The sequence below is a fragment of the Bos grunniens genome, chromosome 12, assembly GCF_055505025.1.
Source record: "Bos grunniens cultivar Pamir isolate PY7600 chromosome 12, Bosgru_T2T1.0, whole genome shotgun sequence".
Classification (NCBI taxonomy): domain Eukaryota; kingdom Metazoa; phylum Chordata; class Mammalia; order Artiodactyla; family Bovidae; genus Bos; species Bos grunniens.
In genome coordinates, this window is record NC_141176.1 from 25,967,236 (window position 1) to 25,983,351 (window position 16,116).

General features: G+C 49.0%; 1 protein-coding gene and 1 long non-coding RNA gene across 2 annotated transcripts; one reads left to right on the forward strand and one right to left on the reverse strand.

Moving 5' to 3' along the window:
• Positions 1-1,282: 1,282 nt before the first annotated feature.
• LOC147361556 (small ribosomal subunit protein uS2-like) lies at positions 1,283-1,751 on the reverse strand. Its single transcript, XM_086330780.1, has 2 exons — positions 1,566-1,751; positions 1,283-1,504 (listed from the first exon to the last, which is right to left on the reverse strand). The coding sequence occupies exons 1-2, from the start codon at positions 1,749-1,751 to the stop codon at positions 1,283-1,285; spliced, it is 408 nt and encodes a 135-aa protein (XP_086186906.1).
• A 407-nt stretch (positions 1,752-2,158) lies between these two features.
• Positions 2,159-7,694, forward strand: LOC147361557 (uncharacterized). The gene is made up of 3 exons (XR_015137585.1): positions 2,159-2,766; positions 4,856-5,051; positions 6,945-7,694. It is a non-coding gene; the product is annotated as an uncharacterized LOC147361557 (long non-coding RNA).
• The last annotated feature ends 8,422 nt before the right edge of the window (positions 7,695-16,116 follow it).

Genomic DNA, 16,116 nt, shown 5'->3' on the forward strand with positions numbered 1-16,116 from the left:
TATTTTTATTTATTTGACTGTGCTGGGTCTTTGTTGCAGCATGTGGCACTGCAACTTTTCTGTTTTAGTTGTGGCATGTGAGATCTTTAATTGTGGCATGCAAGATCTTTAATTGCACATGGGATCTAGTTCCCTGACCAGGGATAATAACCCAAGCCCTGTGCATTGGGAGCCCAGGGTTTCAACCACTGGACCACAAGGGAAGCTCCCAGGCTGGCATCTTTGACATGGGTTCAGGCTACTGTCACCAGACTTAGTCTCATCCACAAATGCAGTGGTCTAAAAAATATAAATTTAAATATTTTTTCTATAACTTTTAATTTCCACCTGATGGTCACAAACATATTTTCCATTTATTCTGATTCCTCTCCCATTATTTCCAGGGTGGTGTTGAAACTCCACTAGTTGAATCTGACAAGTGTTGAGGGAGGCTGGAGGAAATTCAGTCCCTGAGTCATGAGTCGGTGAAGGTTCCCTCTGAGCTGTATACTCAGCCTGCCCACACAGCCCCTCAGGTTCAAGGCTGTCTTTGCCGAGCACAGACACAGCAGTGAGTTTCCTCTGCTGCAGCCCAGCCCAGTCTGCAGACCCTTTCCAGGGTCTCGACTTCGAGGGCTGACTCTGTCCAGAAAAATGGTCAGGGCAGCCATCCTGGGACTCTACTTCCAGTCCTGGGGAATGTTTTTTAAAGACACTAGAGAGGGAAAATCATTTTCACCCTTGAGGATTTGTCCTTCAAGGAACTCCCTGTACCTTCAGGTTGGCTTTGGAGGCACATAATGAGATGGTTGGATGACATCACCGACTCGATGGACATGAGTTTGAGCAAGCTCCAGGAGTTGGTGATGGACAGGGAACCCAGGTGTGCTGCAGTCCATGGGGTGGCAAAGAGTCGGACACGACCGACTGAACTGAATGTATTCTTAGTGGGTTCAGGCTTTGGGAAACTGAGATGGAGGCAGCTCTTCCTTCTGCCTTCTGCACTTTTTTTTTTAAAGAAAGTGTTAATTTTCATCAACCTTATTTCCATTTTTTTTTGTGTAAGAGTCTGAGGAAGAACAGCTAAGACCCATCTGTGGTGGTTCCCCCCCATTCAGCAGTCTGAGCCATGGGAGTTGCCGTCCCACCTTCATCGGCCAGCTGAGCACTCTGGTCCTCGCTGGGGAACCACCAAACTGGCATAGGAGGCTCTGGGCCTGTGGACCCGTCTGCGACCGCAGACCAAGCAGCAATACGGTCGGGAGGTGGTGCAGATTCCGTTCACTCTGACCCCCCTCCTCAGTCACAGCCCTCCAGCAGCGACCTGCTCTGCCTTTTCAGCCTCCTCGGGAGCTCGGCAGAAGCAGAGGTGAGCTGTGACCTCCGTGGGTGTCCACACGGTGTGCTTAGCTTCCCCGGGCAGCATTCGCCACATCAGACGCGCTGAGGGTGCTCCCTTGTGGTGGCACGGATGGCAGTGTCCGTGTGGCCCAGGGCCCAGGCTGCGCTTCGCGGGATGATGGGGCTGGTTAATGGAAGAGCCCCCGGGAGAGGCCGCTGGGCAGTCCCTGGGGTCAGGAACCCACCAGAAGCCGTGGCTCCCGGAAGCCTGCCGGGATCAGATCAGCTTGCTGGCCAGTTTTCCTGGGGCACGTGGCGCTGACATCAGCCAGGTCTGCAAGGGCAACGGTGGCGCGAGCTCCAGCAGAAGCTTCTCCCAGGTCCACAATGTATTCATGGAAGCCCTTGCTTCTGTAGATGCACCCTTCCATTCAGAAGTCAAGGTCAGTGCCACCTGGGTGGGTTCCTGCTGTGAGGAATTTGAGGACATCTTTCTCCTAAATTGCCATCAAGGGCTCCTGACACCATGAAAGTTTCTCTTTAAGTTACCATGGGAAGCCAGGACTACGCTGTGTGGCTTCCTCTCTGGGTAGGAAGGCAAGGTGTCTTCTACATTTTTGCGTTTTTCCAGGCTGCCACCCATACCCCAGGCCACACAGAGTAAGGGAAGACAAGGTCTGAGAAGGATTACCAGGAGAGAGGTGAGTTAATATCTCAAAAATGTTACTCTTCCGCATTGATGAGCTTCCCAGGTGGCGCTAGTGGAAAAGAACCCACCTGCCAATGAAGGAGACGTAAGAGACGCAGGTTTGATCCCTGGGTCAGGAAGATGCCCTGGGGAAGGGCATTGCAACCCACTCCAGTATTCTTGCCTGGAGAATTCCCTGGACAGAGGAGCCTGGCAGGCTGTAGTGCATAAGGTTGCACAGAGTCGGACATGACTGAAGCGACTTAGCATGCATGCACGACATTGAGGTGTTCTTAGTTTTTATCCCTAAACAAAGTTCCAAGTTCACTTTAAGAACCGTCTTTTATCTTCTGGTTTCATTTGCTGCCCCTGTGTGGCTCCACTGCCCGCTTTGCCAAAGGTCTGCTCCCAGCTTTACCGCTGCTCCTCTGACCCCATCCCTCAGTCCCTAACGGAAAATCTCAGCCCTTCTCTGAGGCAGTGACGAGGTGGATATGATGTAGCTTGTTGGGAAAACCACAGAATCTGTGCTCAGCTGATCCTTTACCAGCCCCAACGCCGCCACGCATCTCTGCATCAATCAACCACCCCATACCTCCCAGGTTGCTGCCCCTGGGGAACATCACTGGGTAACTCGCTCATACCTCCCGCGAAGGGATTTGTTAGACTCTGGAACACCAAAGATGAAAGGCACAGGCAGGCCTGCCCTCAAGGAGCTTCAGCCACAGGAGGAAAGGGAACAAAACGTGAGATTCAAGGTAAGAAAAGGAGCTCAGTTTTGAAAACGTAATGTGTGACTGGCAGAAATTTCTGCAGCTGAGGCTGGGACCTTTAAGAGATAGTGATGATTTAACAGTGATGTGGGTCAAGCCACCACCACAAAGAACTAACTCATCTAATGCTGTCCATGTATGTCCCAGCCCATGTGATGCCCTGGTATCTTCACATACATCATCACTTTGAATGAGGTTGTAGGTATCATTATTACCCAAAGTCAAATGTGAGAAAACCTTACACAGTTTCAAGAATATCTCCAGGGCCTTGAAGTTGATAGAGAGGCTAGAGTTCAAGGTCAGGCTGACAGGTTTCAAGTCCGAGCTCCTAACCAGGGTGCCACATGGCTTGCCCAGGTGACAGTGTTGTTACTCATGTGTCCCCATTGTTTTGTTGTGAACAATTTGGGGGGCCAAGTGCCAACCTGTGCTTCATGGAATATCTCAGAGCACAGGGCAGATGTGGCCTCTAGTCGGTGTTATCAACTAGCTGACGGCTTAAGCCTCCTTCTTCACCCTCGCTGTGAAATGATACCTTAGAACTTCAATTTAATTCCACAAAATGTTGCTGAACATCTAAAGAAGGTGGAAATGAGACTGTGATGCAAAGATAAATAAGACATAATCTCTCGTCTTGGGATAGTTCTGATTTATGTGTGGGGAGGAGAGAGAAAGAGGAATAGAAAACCACCAGACCCAGTCTGTGCCCTTGTACAGGGACTGAGAACCTTCTGGCCTCCAGGCCAGGTTGCAAAGCCACTGAGACCCATGGGAGCCTCCGTCAGATTCGGTGCACACCTGACTTCTCCACTGAGCACAGCAGGAAGAGTGTCTAGGACCCATGACACTTTCTGGGGCCCCAAAGCTATTTTTACTTTTCTTTTAAAATCAGAAAAGAATAAAAAGCAGTAATAATGAACCTAGCTTGGATTATATTTGTCTTATGCCAACAGAGGCATAAACAATATTATGTATTTAGTCCTTTTCATAGAGGAAAGAGCCAAGGAAAGCTAAAGCGCCTGGGCCCACAACAGTCCTCATTTGACTCTGCCATGATGGCCCAACCCCAACCATTCAATGCACCCTGGATTTTATAGGCTACAGAGAGCTGTGCTTGACTTGAAGTGAATACTCTGAAACTTGTGATAATGTTTTATTGACGATCTCAAGAAGGGATTCAACATCTCAAGATCCAAATGTGAGGGGGAAATGATTTTAGAACCATGAAACTTTGCCTCTGTTATACCAAGGAAAGAAGATCTAATACCAGCATTCCTTCCACGGACCCCAGCAGTATCACTCTGATCCCTAGAATTAGTATGAATCAGTTGCTAAGAAAGCAGCCTAATCTGTTTCCCAGGCCTACCGAGGATGCAAAGCATCAAAAGCAAAAGCCACACTCTGGAAATGAGTGAGTAATCCGTGCTCTCTGCTGGAGAATCCAGAAGGGAGTTTGCACCATCTCAACTGCTGAAACCTCAGTGCCTGTTGATGGGGGCAGCAGGCAGGCCCCCTAGCCCATGACAGCTGCTGGCAGGGGAGACAGGCTCTTGTTACCAGCCAGGGCCTCCCTGAGAAGACTGGGGGGCCTCAGAGGAGGTGCCAAAGCTGAAACCCAGAGTATACCAGAGGGGTGGAGAATGGAATGCAGGCCCCTCCAAGCACTGATCCCAGAGGTGGTGGGAAGGACAGGGCAATCAGTGGAACCCAGATATCTACGACCCAGCCTGGAGGACTGCCTGCTCCCCCAACATCTCAAAGGATGGTCCTGGGTTTTAAGCTTTTTTCAAAATCACCATGAGGACTTGGAATGAGGGAGAGGGCAGCTTAGACAACACCGAGAGGGCTAAGATCAGACGATGACTCATGATTGCAAATGCTGACTGAGTCTACCTCCTACCTGAAGGGCAAAGTGACATTTCTCATCCTTTCCCCAAATAAATCTTCTGTGCACAGCATTCTCTGAGGACCTCAAGGCCTGTCAAGGACTTGGCCCTGAGCTCATTGAAGCCACAGTAATTGCCAAGTTTTGCAGATGTTTGCACTGACTGCTTTATGTTTTGCAATATTCCAGAGCTGTTCCCAAGTGACGCGCATCCATTCACCAAGTTAATGCTTAATAAGAACGATCTACAAAGGGTGACCGAAAGATGAGGAGAGTGAAGACTGCCTCCAGTGAGCATGAACGAGCGAAATAAATAGATGCCATGCTGATCCCAAAAGAAGGAAGGTGCAGGAAGGGGAACTTGCACAGCAATTCTGGGGAGCAGGTGGGGAGAAGGAGGACAATGTTTACTTGTGGACATGGGCATGTTTCTTTTTCTCAGGTGTGACGTGAGATCCCACCTGGGATTGGGATGCTTCTGCCAAACTCAGGTTGAGATGAGTGTACAGATGAGTCACACTTGAAATATACAGAGATGAGCTATATCTGAAATGTACATGGATGAGCTATACTTGAAATGTACATGGATTGGCAGCTATACCTGAAATGTACACAGATGAGCTATACTTGAAATATACACAGAGGAGCTATACCAGAAATGTACATAGATGAGCTGCACTCCTCTGTGAACTGTGCAAGGTGAGCCCTTACAGAAACACGCATTGATTCCACAGCCAGGGAGGGATTAGTTCCCGGGGAAAGGAAAGTTTGGTTAACTCTGAAGGAAGCACAATGATCACAAAGCTACAGAAATGAAATAACCAGTCCTACTTTTTAACCTGCTTTTGTCTATATTGTCTCATTTAATGTTTGCAAAAATCCTGTAGGCACCAGTATTAGTATCTCTACAAAACAGAGAAAGAGGTTAAAGGATTTTCCTGAAGGTCAGTCAACAATTTAGTGGTATATTTGGGATTCAAAGACAGGTCTTTATTCTTTCCCAGTATTTACATGATATATAAAATGCTATATCTCCTTTATATTTAACATATATATATATATATATTTATGTAATTCAATTCAGCTCAGTTGATCAGTCACGTCTGACTCTTTGCAACCCCATGGACTGCAGCATGCCAGGCTTCCCTGTCCATCGCCAACTCCCGGAGCTTGCTCAGACTAGGGTCCATCGAGTTGGTGATACTGTCCAACCACATCATCCTCTGTCGTCCCTTTCTCCTCCTGCCTTCAATCTTTCCCAGCATCAGGGTCTTTTCCAATGAGTCAGTTCTTCACATCAGGTGGCCAAAGTATTGACATTTCAGCTGCAGCATCAGCATAATACATATTTTATATTGCAAGTTTGGGGAATTCCCAGGTGGTGCTAGTGGTAAAGAACCTGCTTGCTAATGCACGAGACATAGAGACATGGGTTCGATCCTTGGATTGGGAAGATCCCCTGGAGGAGGTATGGCAACCCACTCCAGTATTCTTGCCTGGAGAATCCTATGGACAGAGGAGCCTGGCGGGCTACAGTCTACAGGGTCATAAAGAGTCAGACAAGACTGAAGCGACTTAGCAACGCATGCACATGTTTTACATGTAGTATATGTAATCCTCACCTCTATCCTGCAGAAGTGGTATCATTATCTTCATTTAAAGATGGCAAAATTAAGGCTCAAGGAGTGAGATCATACAACAGATCTGAGGTCACAATTAATTTCACCAAATTTTAGACCTTGCTTTGTGCCAAGCCAGGGTTTTCTCAGCTGCCAACAAGAGCAAGCACAATTCAAGGGGGAAAAAAATGACCACAAGGTCTCAGACATCACAAGTTGAATTTTTTAAAATGTTTTAAAGGGCAAAACAATCGTCTGGTGCATCGTGGGTTTTTTTTTTTTTTTCCTCTCCTGCTAACAGGCTGAATTCCATGTAGGAATGGAGCAATGCCATAATTGCACAGGATTGCAAATGTACGCTGGCTCGTTTTATTAATTAAGCAGGCCTGGATGCTAATTTAGTTGCTATGGACCACAGCTCCCAGGAGATGCATGTAGAGGCAGAACCTTTAAGGGGATTTATAGATAATGCAGGTGGGAATTTTTGAAGAGGAGGAATGTGATTGCACAATCATGTTAGCACAGAATCCAGCTACTTCGAGAGCGATGTCCATGGACTGTGCTATCCGCCAGCTGGAGGGCTTGGGGACGGATACCGGGAGTAATTTTAACAACGAGAGAGCAATTTTCCTGTAACTCTGGACCTACCCTCTTTGCAGGAACCCTAGCCCGCCTTCATCCTCCGCATCTCCCCTGGGGCTTCAGGAGACTTGTCACCACAGTTCACACCAGCTTCCTCCTGCCCCAGCTCTCCCACCGCATCTCCAGTCTCTGAACCTGCAGAGCTGCTGATGCTGCTGGGGCCTGACGTCGCCCTGCAGCTGGAGGCCGCCCTGGCTGACCCTCAGCTGCCCTGTCCCTGTCTCACTCCAGAGACGGGCCTCGGGGGCAATCTTGTCTTTAACACGTGGCCTCCTCTGTTCCAGGGGTCACGGAAGACCGCCCAGAGCTCACCACGTCTCACGGAGATTTTAATGAAACAGCTCTTCTATTTATTTGTGTTGCTGCCTCCAAGGCCTGGGGCCATGACATCAGTCCCTGAGAGGGGAGGCCCGGGCTCAGGGGACATCAGGCTTTCTGTCCAGTTGCTTAGGTTCTGACACTAACCCGGCTTTTCTGCTTCAGTCCTACACTCTTCCCTCTGTTTTTTTCTCGGGCGTGTCTGAATCCTGGGGTGAATACCGTTTACCTTGCACCCTGTGGCACTTGTTAAAAGTAAACAGGTTTTCCCTGAGCGTTGGCAGTTCCACCAGAAGGAGAGCAAAGGTCAATGCAGTCATACGGAATCTGATTAACACCAAGCCGCAGAAACACACCCCTGGATTAGATGCTTTCCCAGCTGCCCCTGCCCTTTGGACAGAGGAGCCGTTCTAGCTGGTGTGCAGGCAGCAGCTATGCTTAGCTCGCTCAGTGGGAATGTGTTAATCCACATTTCAAGTTAGGTTTGCCTATTGTTATTTTTTAATTATATGTACTTTAAGAGTGATGTTATCATTTGAATTTTAAAAAATGTATAGAAAAAAGTTTTATTACATTGGAGTAAAAGAAAAAAGAAATTTTAATCAGGTTTACAGAGGTATAATTTACATTCAATGAATTCCACCCTCTTTAGTGGACCGTGCGATGTGGTGTGCTGAGTCACTCAACTGTGTCTGACTCTTTGCGACCCCATGGACTGTAGCCCACCAGGCTCCTCTGTCCATGGGATTTTACAGGCAAGAATACTGGAGTGGGTTGCCATTTCCTTCTCCAGGAGATCTTCCCAATCCAGGGATTGAACCTGTGTCTCCTGCATTGCAGGCAGGTTCTTTACCACTGAGCCACCAGGGAAGCCCCAACAAATATACAGGCAGCTATATAATCACCACAATCAAGCTTCCACTCCTTCCCACCCAAAGGTTTCCTGTGTCCCCTTGCAGTGAACTCCTCCCCTCTCCACCTCCAGGAAGCCCAGCCACTGCTTCGTTTTCTGTGCTTTTAGTTCTACCTTTTCTAGACTGTCGTTATGAATGGAATCACACACTGTATCTGGTCTTTTGTTTCTGTTTTATTTCAGCGAGCACAATGCCTTTCAGATTCATCCACGCTGCTGCAGGTACCAGGAGTGCATTCCTTTTACAGCTGAGTAGTATTCCTTTATGCAGACGCACTGCAATCTGTATATCCATTCCCCAGCAGATGAATATTTACATTGTTTCTGGTTCTTCTCTATTGAGAATCAAGCTGCTATGAATATTTTGTTTACAGGTCTTTGTAAAATCAAATGTTTTCATTTAATTTGGGTAAGCAACTCAGAGTGGGGTTGTCTGGCATTCGTCAAGTAATACGTAGGACTATTTTTTGAAGAAGAGGGGAGTTCAAGAATGCCATTGGGTAGTTCATACAAGGAGTAAAATACCAAGGTGATGCATTTTAAGATAAAGTCAGCTCTGTCCTGGGCTCCATCCCACCTTCCAAGGTCTGGAGGTTAGTCAGTTTACTGCCTTACAGGTCTAGACACGAAGGGTGGGGCAGATAATTGCCATTATCTGGTGGCTCCCCCCACAATTTAGCAATGGGCAAGTACTTAAGCTCATCATGCTTTTGCTTCCTCCACTGTAAAATGAGCATTAGCCTACATAGATGTGCTGTGAGCATTTAAAGAAGTGTGCATGTAAGACCGTAGAAAATAGCAGGTACCCAATAAACACTGCCTATTTAAGGTCTGGGGGGAAATCAGAACTAGCCTTTAAACTGAAAGATTAGAGCAGAGATCATTTGTCTTCCTCAAAAGCTCTGATATTTTGAATGAAATATGCTCACCAGACGATGTGACAAAGACATTTATTCATTTAACTCATATTCATGGAGTGCCTGTTGAGTGCCAGGTGAGGCTAACAGGCAAAGTCCCCGTTCTCATGAAACTTAAGGAGAGGCAGGCAGAATGAAAGGTGTGTGTTATATTTAAGCACAAACGCTAATGAGCACAGTGAAAGCAAGGGGGTGGAGTGTGCAGCCCTTTCCAGCTTCTAATTCATCTCAGTTATGGACCCTGCATAGGAGGAACCAGAGACCAGCCCTTCCTGGTCTCCTTCATTCATTAATCATCAGCAAATATTTGCCTGATGCCCTTTAGAATCCGGCACTGAGGGCGCATATAGACAGGAATCAGACATCACTTCTCCTGCTGGGGAGTTTACAGCCTCGTAGGGGATGAGACCAGGATGAATATACAGCGACAGCTCCTCTTCCTGCTGGAACTGCTCTGATGAAAAGGATCATGAAACTTTGATGAGTCCACAAGAGAGGCAGCTGAGCACTGTTTCCGTTGGCCTAGATTTAACAACAGGATGATGCCATAGGGCCTAATGGCACCAACCTGCTGTTTTGGGTAAATGGGATCCACAGACGTGGAGGGCCTTCTCCTTGGGGTACCTGTGGAGAGGTTAAAGCCCCTGGAGGAGGAGGCAACACAAATCAGGCCCCTCCCTGCAGCCAGCTGGCATTTGCTAGAGACTTCCAGAGGAAACAGTATGAAAAAGCAGCAGCGCTGCTGTGCAGATATGCAATATGTCTTGGAAAATAACAACTGTTTCAGAAAATTGGAAAGGCACTGTGCTGAGAAGCCAGTTCCCTGCGGAGGAGTCATAGGGACTGACAGATCTGCCCTTCTCTTGGTCTAAGGCAGTGATTGGACAAGCAGTAGAGTTCATGCCACCTGGGTGTCCTGCTCCAGTTCTTACCTGGCTTTCAGCTGTGCCTATGGCTGCCTTTGAAGTGGCAGGCAGACCGCAAGCGGCCCTATGAGGGATCCAAGATATAGCCATAGGGCCCGCGGTTTTCAGCATCCCCGTTATTTGGGCACCCGTTCCTCCCCGACCCCAATCATGCAGTGCTGTGGGGTTACACATCACAGTTTCATACCCTCCTAGTCAATAGATGGTCATGACATTTAGGCCTGAATATTCTGCCCCTTCCCCTGGTGGCAGAGGTTGGGTTTGGTGTGGTCTTATGACCTGAGCTGGGCCAGTTAGAGACTTTTCCTGGAACTTGTGAATTTGCAATCATGGATGTGATGGCTTTATGGTGAACTACTGTCCTACACAACATTTCCCAGAATTCCCTCTCCAGTACGTTTTCAGACAGGGTGGGCTACAAGGGATATTCTCTTCCGAGCATGAGAACAGGAGGGAAGCAGCTGCCACATACGCCACTTCTCCCAGTCATTCGATCAAACACTAACATGGGTGTTGCTGTGAAGGGGTTTTTCCCTTTGGACTTAAAGTCCTCGATCAGTTGATTTTAGGTTAGGGAGATTATCCTGGGTTGGCCTAACCTAGTCAGTCAGAGAAAAGAAAGCTTAAATCTGTCCTGGACAACAGCTTCCATCCGTGCCTGTAGGTCCAGCCTACTTCTGATTTTCCTTTCTAAAGGCCGCTCTTTATGAACCCACTAGGCTCCTGTGTCTATGCAATTCTCCAGGCAAGAGTACTGGAGTGGGTTGCCATTTCCTTCTCCAGGGGATCTTCCCGACCCAGGGATCAAATCCCAGTCCCTGCATTGCAGGTGGTCTCCTGCATCGTGGGCGGATTCTTTACTGACCAAGGAAGCGCCCTGTATGGGCTTAGCCAGCCAATTCCTCACGATAAATCTGTAGGGGTGTGTGTGTGGGGGGGTATGTGGGTGTGGGTGGGTGGGTGTCTGTGGGGGTGGGTGGGTGTGTGTGGGTGTGGGTGGGTGGGGTATGTGGGTGTGTGTGTGGGTGTGGGTGTGTGTGTGTGGGTGTGTGTGTGTGGGTGTGGGTTTGGGTGTGTGGGTGTGTGGGTATGAGTGTGTGTGGGGGTGTGTGAGGGTGTGTGGGTGTGTGTGTGTGTGTGGGGGGTGTGGGTGCGTAAGGGTGTGTGGGGGGGGTGTGGGTGTGTATGGGTGTGTGTGGGTGTGTGTGGTGTGGGTGTGTGGTGTGTGGGTATGGGTGTATGTGTGGGTGGGTGGGTGGGAGGGGTATGTGGGTGGGTGTGTGTGAGTGTGTGGGTGTGTGTGGGTGTGTGTGGGTGTGTGTGTGTGGGGGGTGTGGGTGTGTGTGAGTGGGTGGGTGGGGTATGTGTGTGTGGGTGGGGTGTGTGTGTGTGTGTGTGGTATGTGTGTGGTGTGTGTGTGTAGTGTGTGTGGGTGTGTCTGTGTGGTGGGGTGTGTGTGGGTGTGTGGGTGTGTCTGTGTGGTGGGGTGTGTGTGGGTGTGTGGGTGTGGGGTGTGTGTGGGTGTGGGTGTGGGTGTGGGTGTGGGTGTGTGTGTCCTATTGTTTTTTCTGCGTGCCTGGTTGAATCCTGACTGGTACGACAAAAGACAGGGCTTTGTGTTTGGGTTATTATTGCAGAGTCTGCTAGTTGTCCTGAGTTTCTATTCTGTTCTCTCTTTATAGGAGAATCCTTGATTTTTAGCTTGGCTCATAGCTAGTCAGAGGTTCAAAATCCAAAAGGGAAGTATTGACCCATGAGAAATAAGAACATAAAGCCACAGAAAGATTTCCGTGCTAATATTTGTAACATCTTTTTTCATAGTAGCTAAGAACCAGAAACAGCTCAATTATCTATCAGGTAGTGAACAGATATATGGACCAGGTACATCTGTATAATGGAACCTTACTCAGCAATTAAAGGGAATAAATGCTATGTACACAAAAACAGGGATGAAGCTCAAAATCATTCAAAAAGTAAGCAAGCCAGTCACAAAAGGCTACATATTTGCAAGTCATATATCTGATAAGAAATTTATATGCAAAATATCCATACAATTCTCATGACTCAAAAATAAAGACATATAACCCAGTGAAAAAATGGGCAAATAATCCTAGCAGACATTTCTCCAAAGAAGATATGCAAATACCAATAAACACATACAAAGATGGCCAACACCACTAGTCATTAGCAAATGAAATCAAAACCACAATGAAATACTCTTTCATATACACTGTGCTAAGTTGCTTCAGTCGTGTCCAACTCTTTGTGACCCCATGGACTGTAGCCCACCAGGGTCCTCCATCCACGAGATTCTCCAGGCAAGCATACTGGAGTGGGTTGCCATTTCCTCCTCCAGGGGATCTTCCCGACCCAGGGATCGAACCTACATCTCTTGTGTCTCCTGCCTTGGCAGGCAGGTTCTTTACCACTAGCGCCACCTGGGAAACCCTTTCATGTACACTATGCTATGCTATGCTAAGTGACTTCAGTTGCGTCCGACTCTGTGCGACCCCATAGACAGCAGCCCACCAGGCTCCCCCGTCCCTGGGATTCTCCAGGCAAGAACACTGGAGTGGGTTGCCATTTCCTTCTCCAATGCATGAAAGTGAAAAGTGAAAGTGAAGTCACTCAGTTGTGTCCGAATCTTAGCGACCCCATGGATTGCAGCCTAACAGGCTCCTCCGTCCATGGGATTTTCCAAGCAAGAGTACTGGAGTGGGGTGCCATTGCCTTCTCTGTCATATACACTAGGATGACTTAAAGAAAAGGGACAGACAATAGCAAGTGTTGGCAAGGATGCTGAGACACTGAGAATTGAAAATGAGTACCTGTCTTCAAGGCAGAAAGAGGAAGTGGAGTTACCAACAGAGATAGGGAGTATTCAGAGGTCCTTTGTATTCCAAGAGAGGAAGGACTCCGGAGGAAAAGTCCACAGACAGCTGCTTCGGGTGCTGTCAAGAGGTCAGTGAGGATCCAGACCAGTAAATAAGCGCAACCAACCAAGTCATCAATGTCCCCCAAGAAAGCCCCACTGACTGCACCACCACCATGATCTGCAGAGTTGTGGGGGCCACAGGGGAAACAAGAAGAACCTGAAGAAGTGGGCAGGACTGAATGCTGCTCTTTAGAAAGACCTGGATGTATTTCTGGGAAGAAAGGGTCTCCTCCCCAGAGTGCGCAAAGTGGCCACGAGCCAGCAGGATGGTGCGGGTTGGATAAGGAGTAGGGTAGCCCTTGGGGTCCTTTCCCAATATAACCCCTCTTCCTCCTTCTCTGGTAAGGATATTGGAAAGCTTAGTTTCTCTGGCTTAACAGCCCTTTGGTGTGATAAAAATAATTATCTGCTTTATTATAGATATAACTCATTGGATATAAGCAGGAAATGGTTTTACTCTTCCTAGTAACTTCTCTTTGATAAGGTCCATGTTGAATCTTCCTTTCTCATCAAGGGCCAGGTCCCTTCCTCACATGATTTTGACCAGATTGCATACATCTCCATCATTCCTGGTAACTAAAATAGTTTAAATTTGGCATTTAAGATTCAGTCTTTATTGTTTAAAATGTCTGCATTCTTGAACTGGAGGCATCACTGCTGTAAATGGAGGAAGGGTGTGATGTGACTCTGAAATTCCTCCCGTCCAGTTAGAGCGCCCCCTGCCCCATATGGGAGCAGGAGGGAGGTAGGGTCTGCCCTGGTGACTGTCACGGGCTGTGCCCCTGGCCTCACGTGGCTCAGCCTGGTTCTGTCTGCTCTGCGGTGGCCTCCCCTGAGGTGGTTACCTCCATGTCAGTACTAGGGGGGTTCTTCCTGGAGAACTCTTCGGTTTCACCTCCACCCCCGAGAATCGTTCAGCCTCACCAACAGGAACTGTGCCCCATCCGTTCTCCGCATGGGGCATCCAGTTGACCTTGAAATGCCCCTGGCTCTTATGCATTCTGTAGCCCTGAGTTCTTTCATAGCACAGAAAACAATGGGCTCTTCTTCTGCAACCTATGAGAACTTCACTCTGGAGGCCAGGCTGGGCTTCCAAAGCAGCAGCGTTGAGAGATAAAACATAGGATGCCCAGGTAAATCTGAAAATTTCAGACAAACAATATATCAGTTTTTAGCATAAGTATGTCCCATGCGGTACTGGAGACAGACTGAAAAAAAAAATTATGCATTGTTTATCTGAAATTCAAATTTACTTGGGCATCCTATAGTCTTATTTGCTATTAATAAATCTGGCTGCTGTACTAAGCAGCAGACTGAAAAGGAGACTTGGATGCGGGAAGTTTGGGGGTGGTTATTCTCAGGATGGACACCCATGGGGGGAGTGAAGCCAGCAGAACTGGGCAGAGAAAAAAGTTCAGCTGCGAGGCAGTCACAACAAAAGACTTCGGCCAGCTAACCAGGGAGCTCTGGAGCTGGGATGGTCCTTGAGAATTGCCCTACACCGAGGGGAGCTGGCTGCTGCTTCATTCTTCCAAATGGATCAGTGGACCAGTCACTGGCTATGGGCTGATTTCAGAAGGAGGCGTGACCCTAGGCAAGGCTGGGCTCTTGTACAAGAGGAAATCTGCACCTGAGAGGCTCAGCTGCGAGCTGGGAGCACCCAGCACTTCTGGTGTATGTATATTTCATCTCCAGTAAGTGGAAACCAGGTGCCTTTGGAACGCGTCCCACAAAGGGCTGACGTAGATCAAACAGCAACGAGTGGCAGGAGAATTCAAATTGTCATGAGGATAAAGGGCAAGAAGCCAAAGTGAAAAGAAACTGCACTGCATTTGTGACAAAAACAATGATTTTCTTTCAGCCTAACACCCTTATCAATTGCATCAGGGGAATAAAACGTGTATGAGGACTGTGGTTTATCTTGGTTGAGAACGGTAAGGCTAAAGTGCTTGTACGGAGTTTGGTACCTCTTCACATTGAACCGTGGGGCTCCAGCAGAGTCCTCTGCCTGTAACAGAGGTGTGTGCCAAGCCCACATCCAGAAGCCAGGCCGGAAACCAGAGTGGGCTATCCCGGGGCATTGCTTCTCTCTGGAAGCCTGGCCTCTACCCCTGCCAGCACCCCCTCTGCTCTCCTCTCCTCCCTTCTCCTGGGTCAGCCCTGCGGCCCACTCACTTCCTTGCCTCTCACTGGCTCCCTCGTCCCCAGGCAGGATCTGTCTTCTGACACGTTGGACACGATTTTGGCTCAGCTCTGGCTAAGGACTCCGAGGTGGGGCCTCCTCCTCTGGTGTCCTGGGATGCCCCGCTTCACTTCCTCCAGCACCGCTGGCTCCACAGATTCGGCCGCTACACCCACAGCCGCACCCAGGTCTTGTCATCACCGAGCTGCTCCTCAGAGATGCTCCTCCGTTAACCCACCCGCCGGTCGTCGCAAGCTCTGATTTTCCATTCTCTCCCTGTCTTCCTCCCCCAGCCTGTGTTCTCAGCTTGCGGCCCTGGGTCCCTCCCTAGATCACAATTCATCGCTGCAGTCTTGCTCTTACCTTAGCCTCCTCAGCCTTTTCCTCCCATCCCGCCCACTCTGGGCCGCCGCACCCCTTGGTCTCATCCCCTCTCCCCAGGCTGCTGGGGCTGCAGGAGAAATGCCCCCCGACCCCGTCTCCCTGCAGAGTCAGAGCCCCGGGGTTGGCTGCCTCTCAAGGCCCCTCCACAGGCCTCCCAGAGAAGCTCCCTCACTTCTTCAAGACCTTATCTGACCCCTGCTGCCGCCCACACCTGCCCCCCAGGTGCCTCAGAGAAAACAAGGGGGCCCCTGAAGGAGACCCCTCAGCCTCCTGCCACGCCCCCCCAACTCCCCCACACCTGGCCAGCCTCGTCTCTTCCCTCTTGTCTCGGGGGGGCCCTCCCTGTGCCGTGCTGCCTTCCATCTGGGCTCCAAACCCTCTCTCCTCCACACTTTCAGTCTCCTGCTAATGATTTCCTGTCTCACCAGACCTATTCCTTTCTGCTGGTCCTGTCTGCCTTTTCTGATGCACAGATATACTCAAGACACTCTATGGCTTTAAAAGACATGATTGATGGACTTTAAACTTCTAAGAAGTGCTACTGGGTCTTCGTCCTATACTGGTTTTCAAATTCCCTACGAGAATAAGCGACACTTCAAGGGCCCATGTCCTCC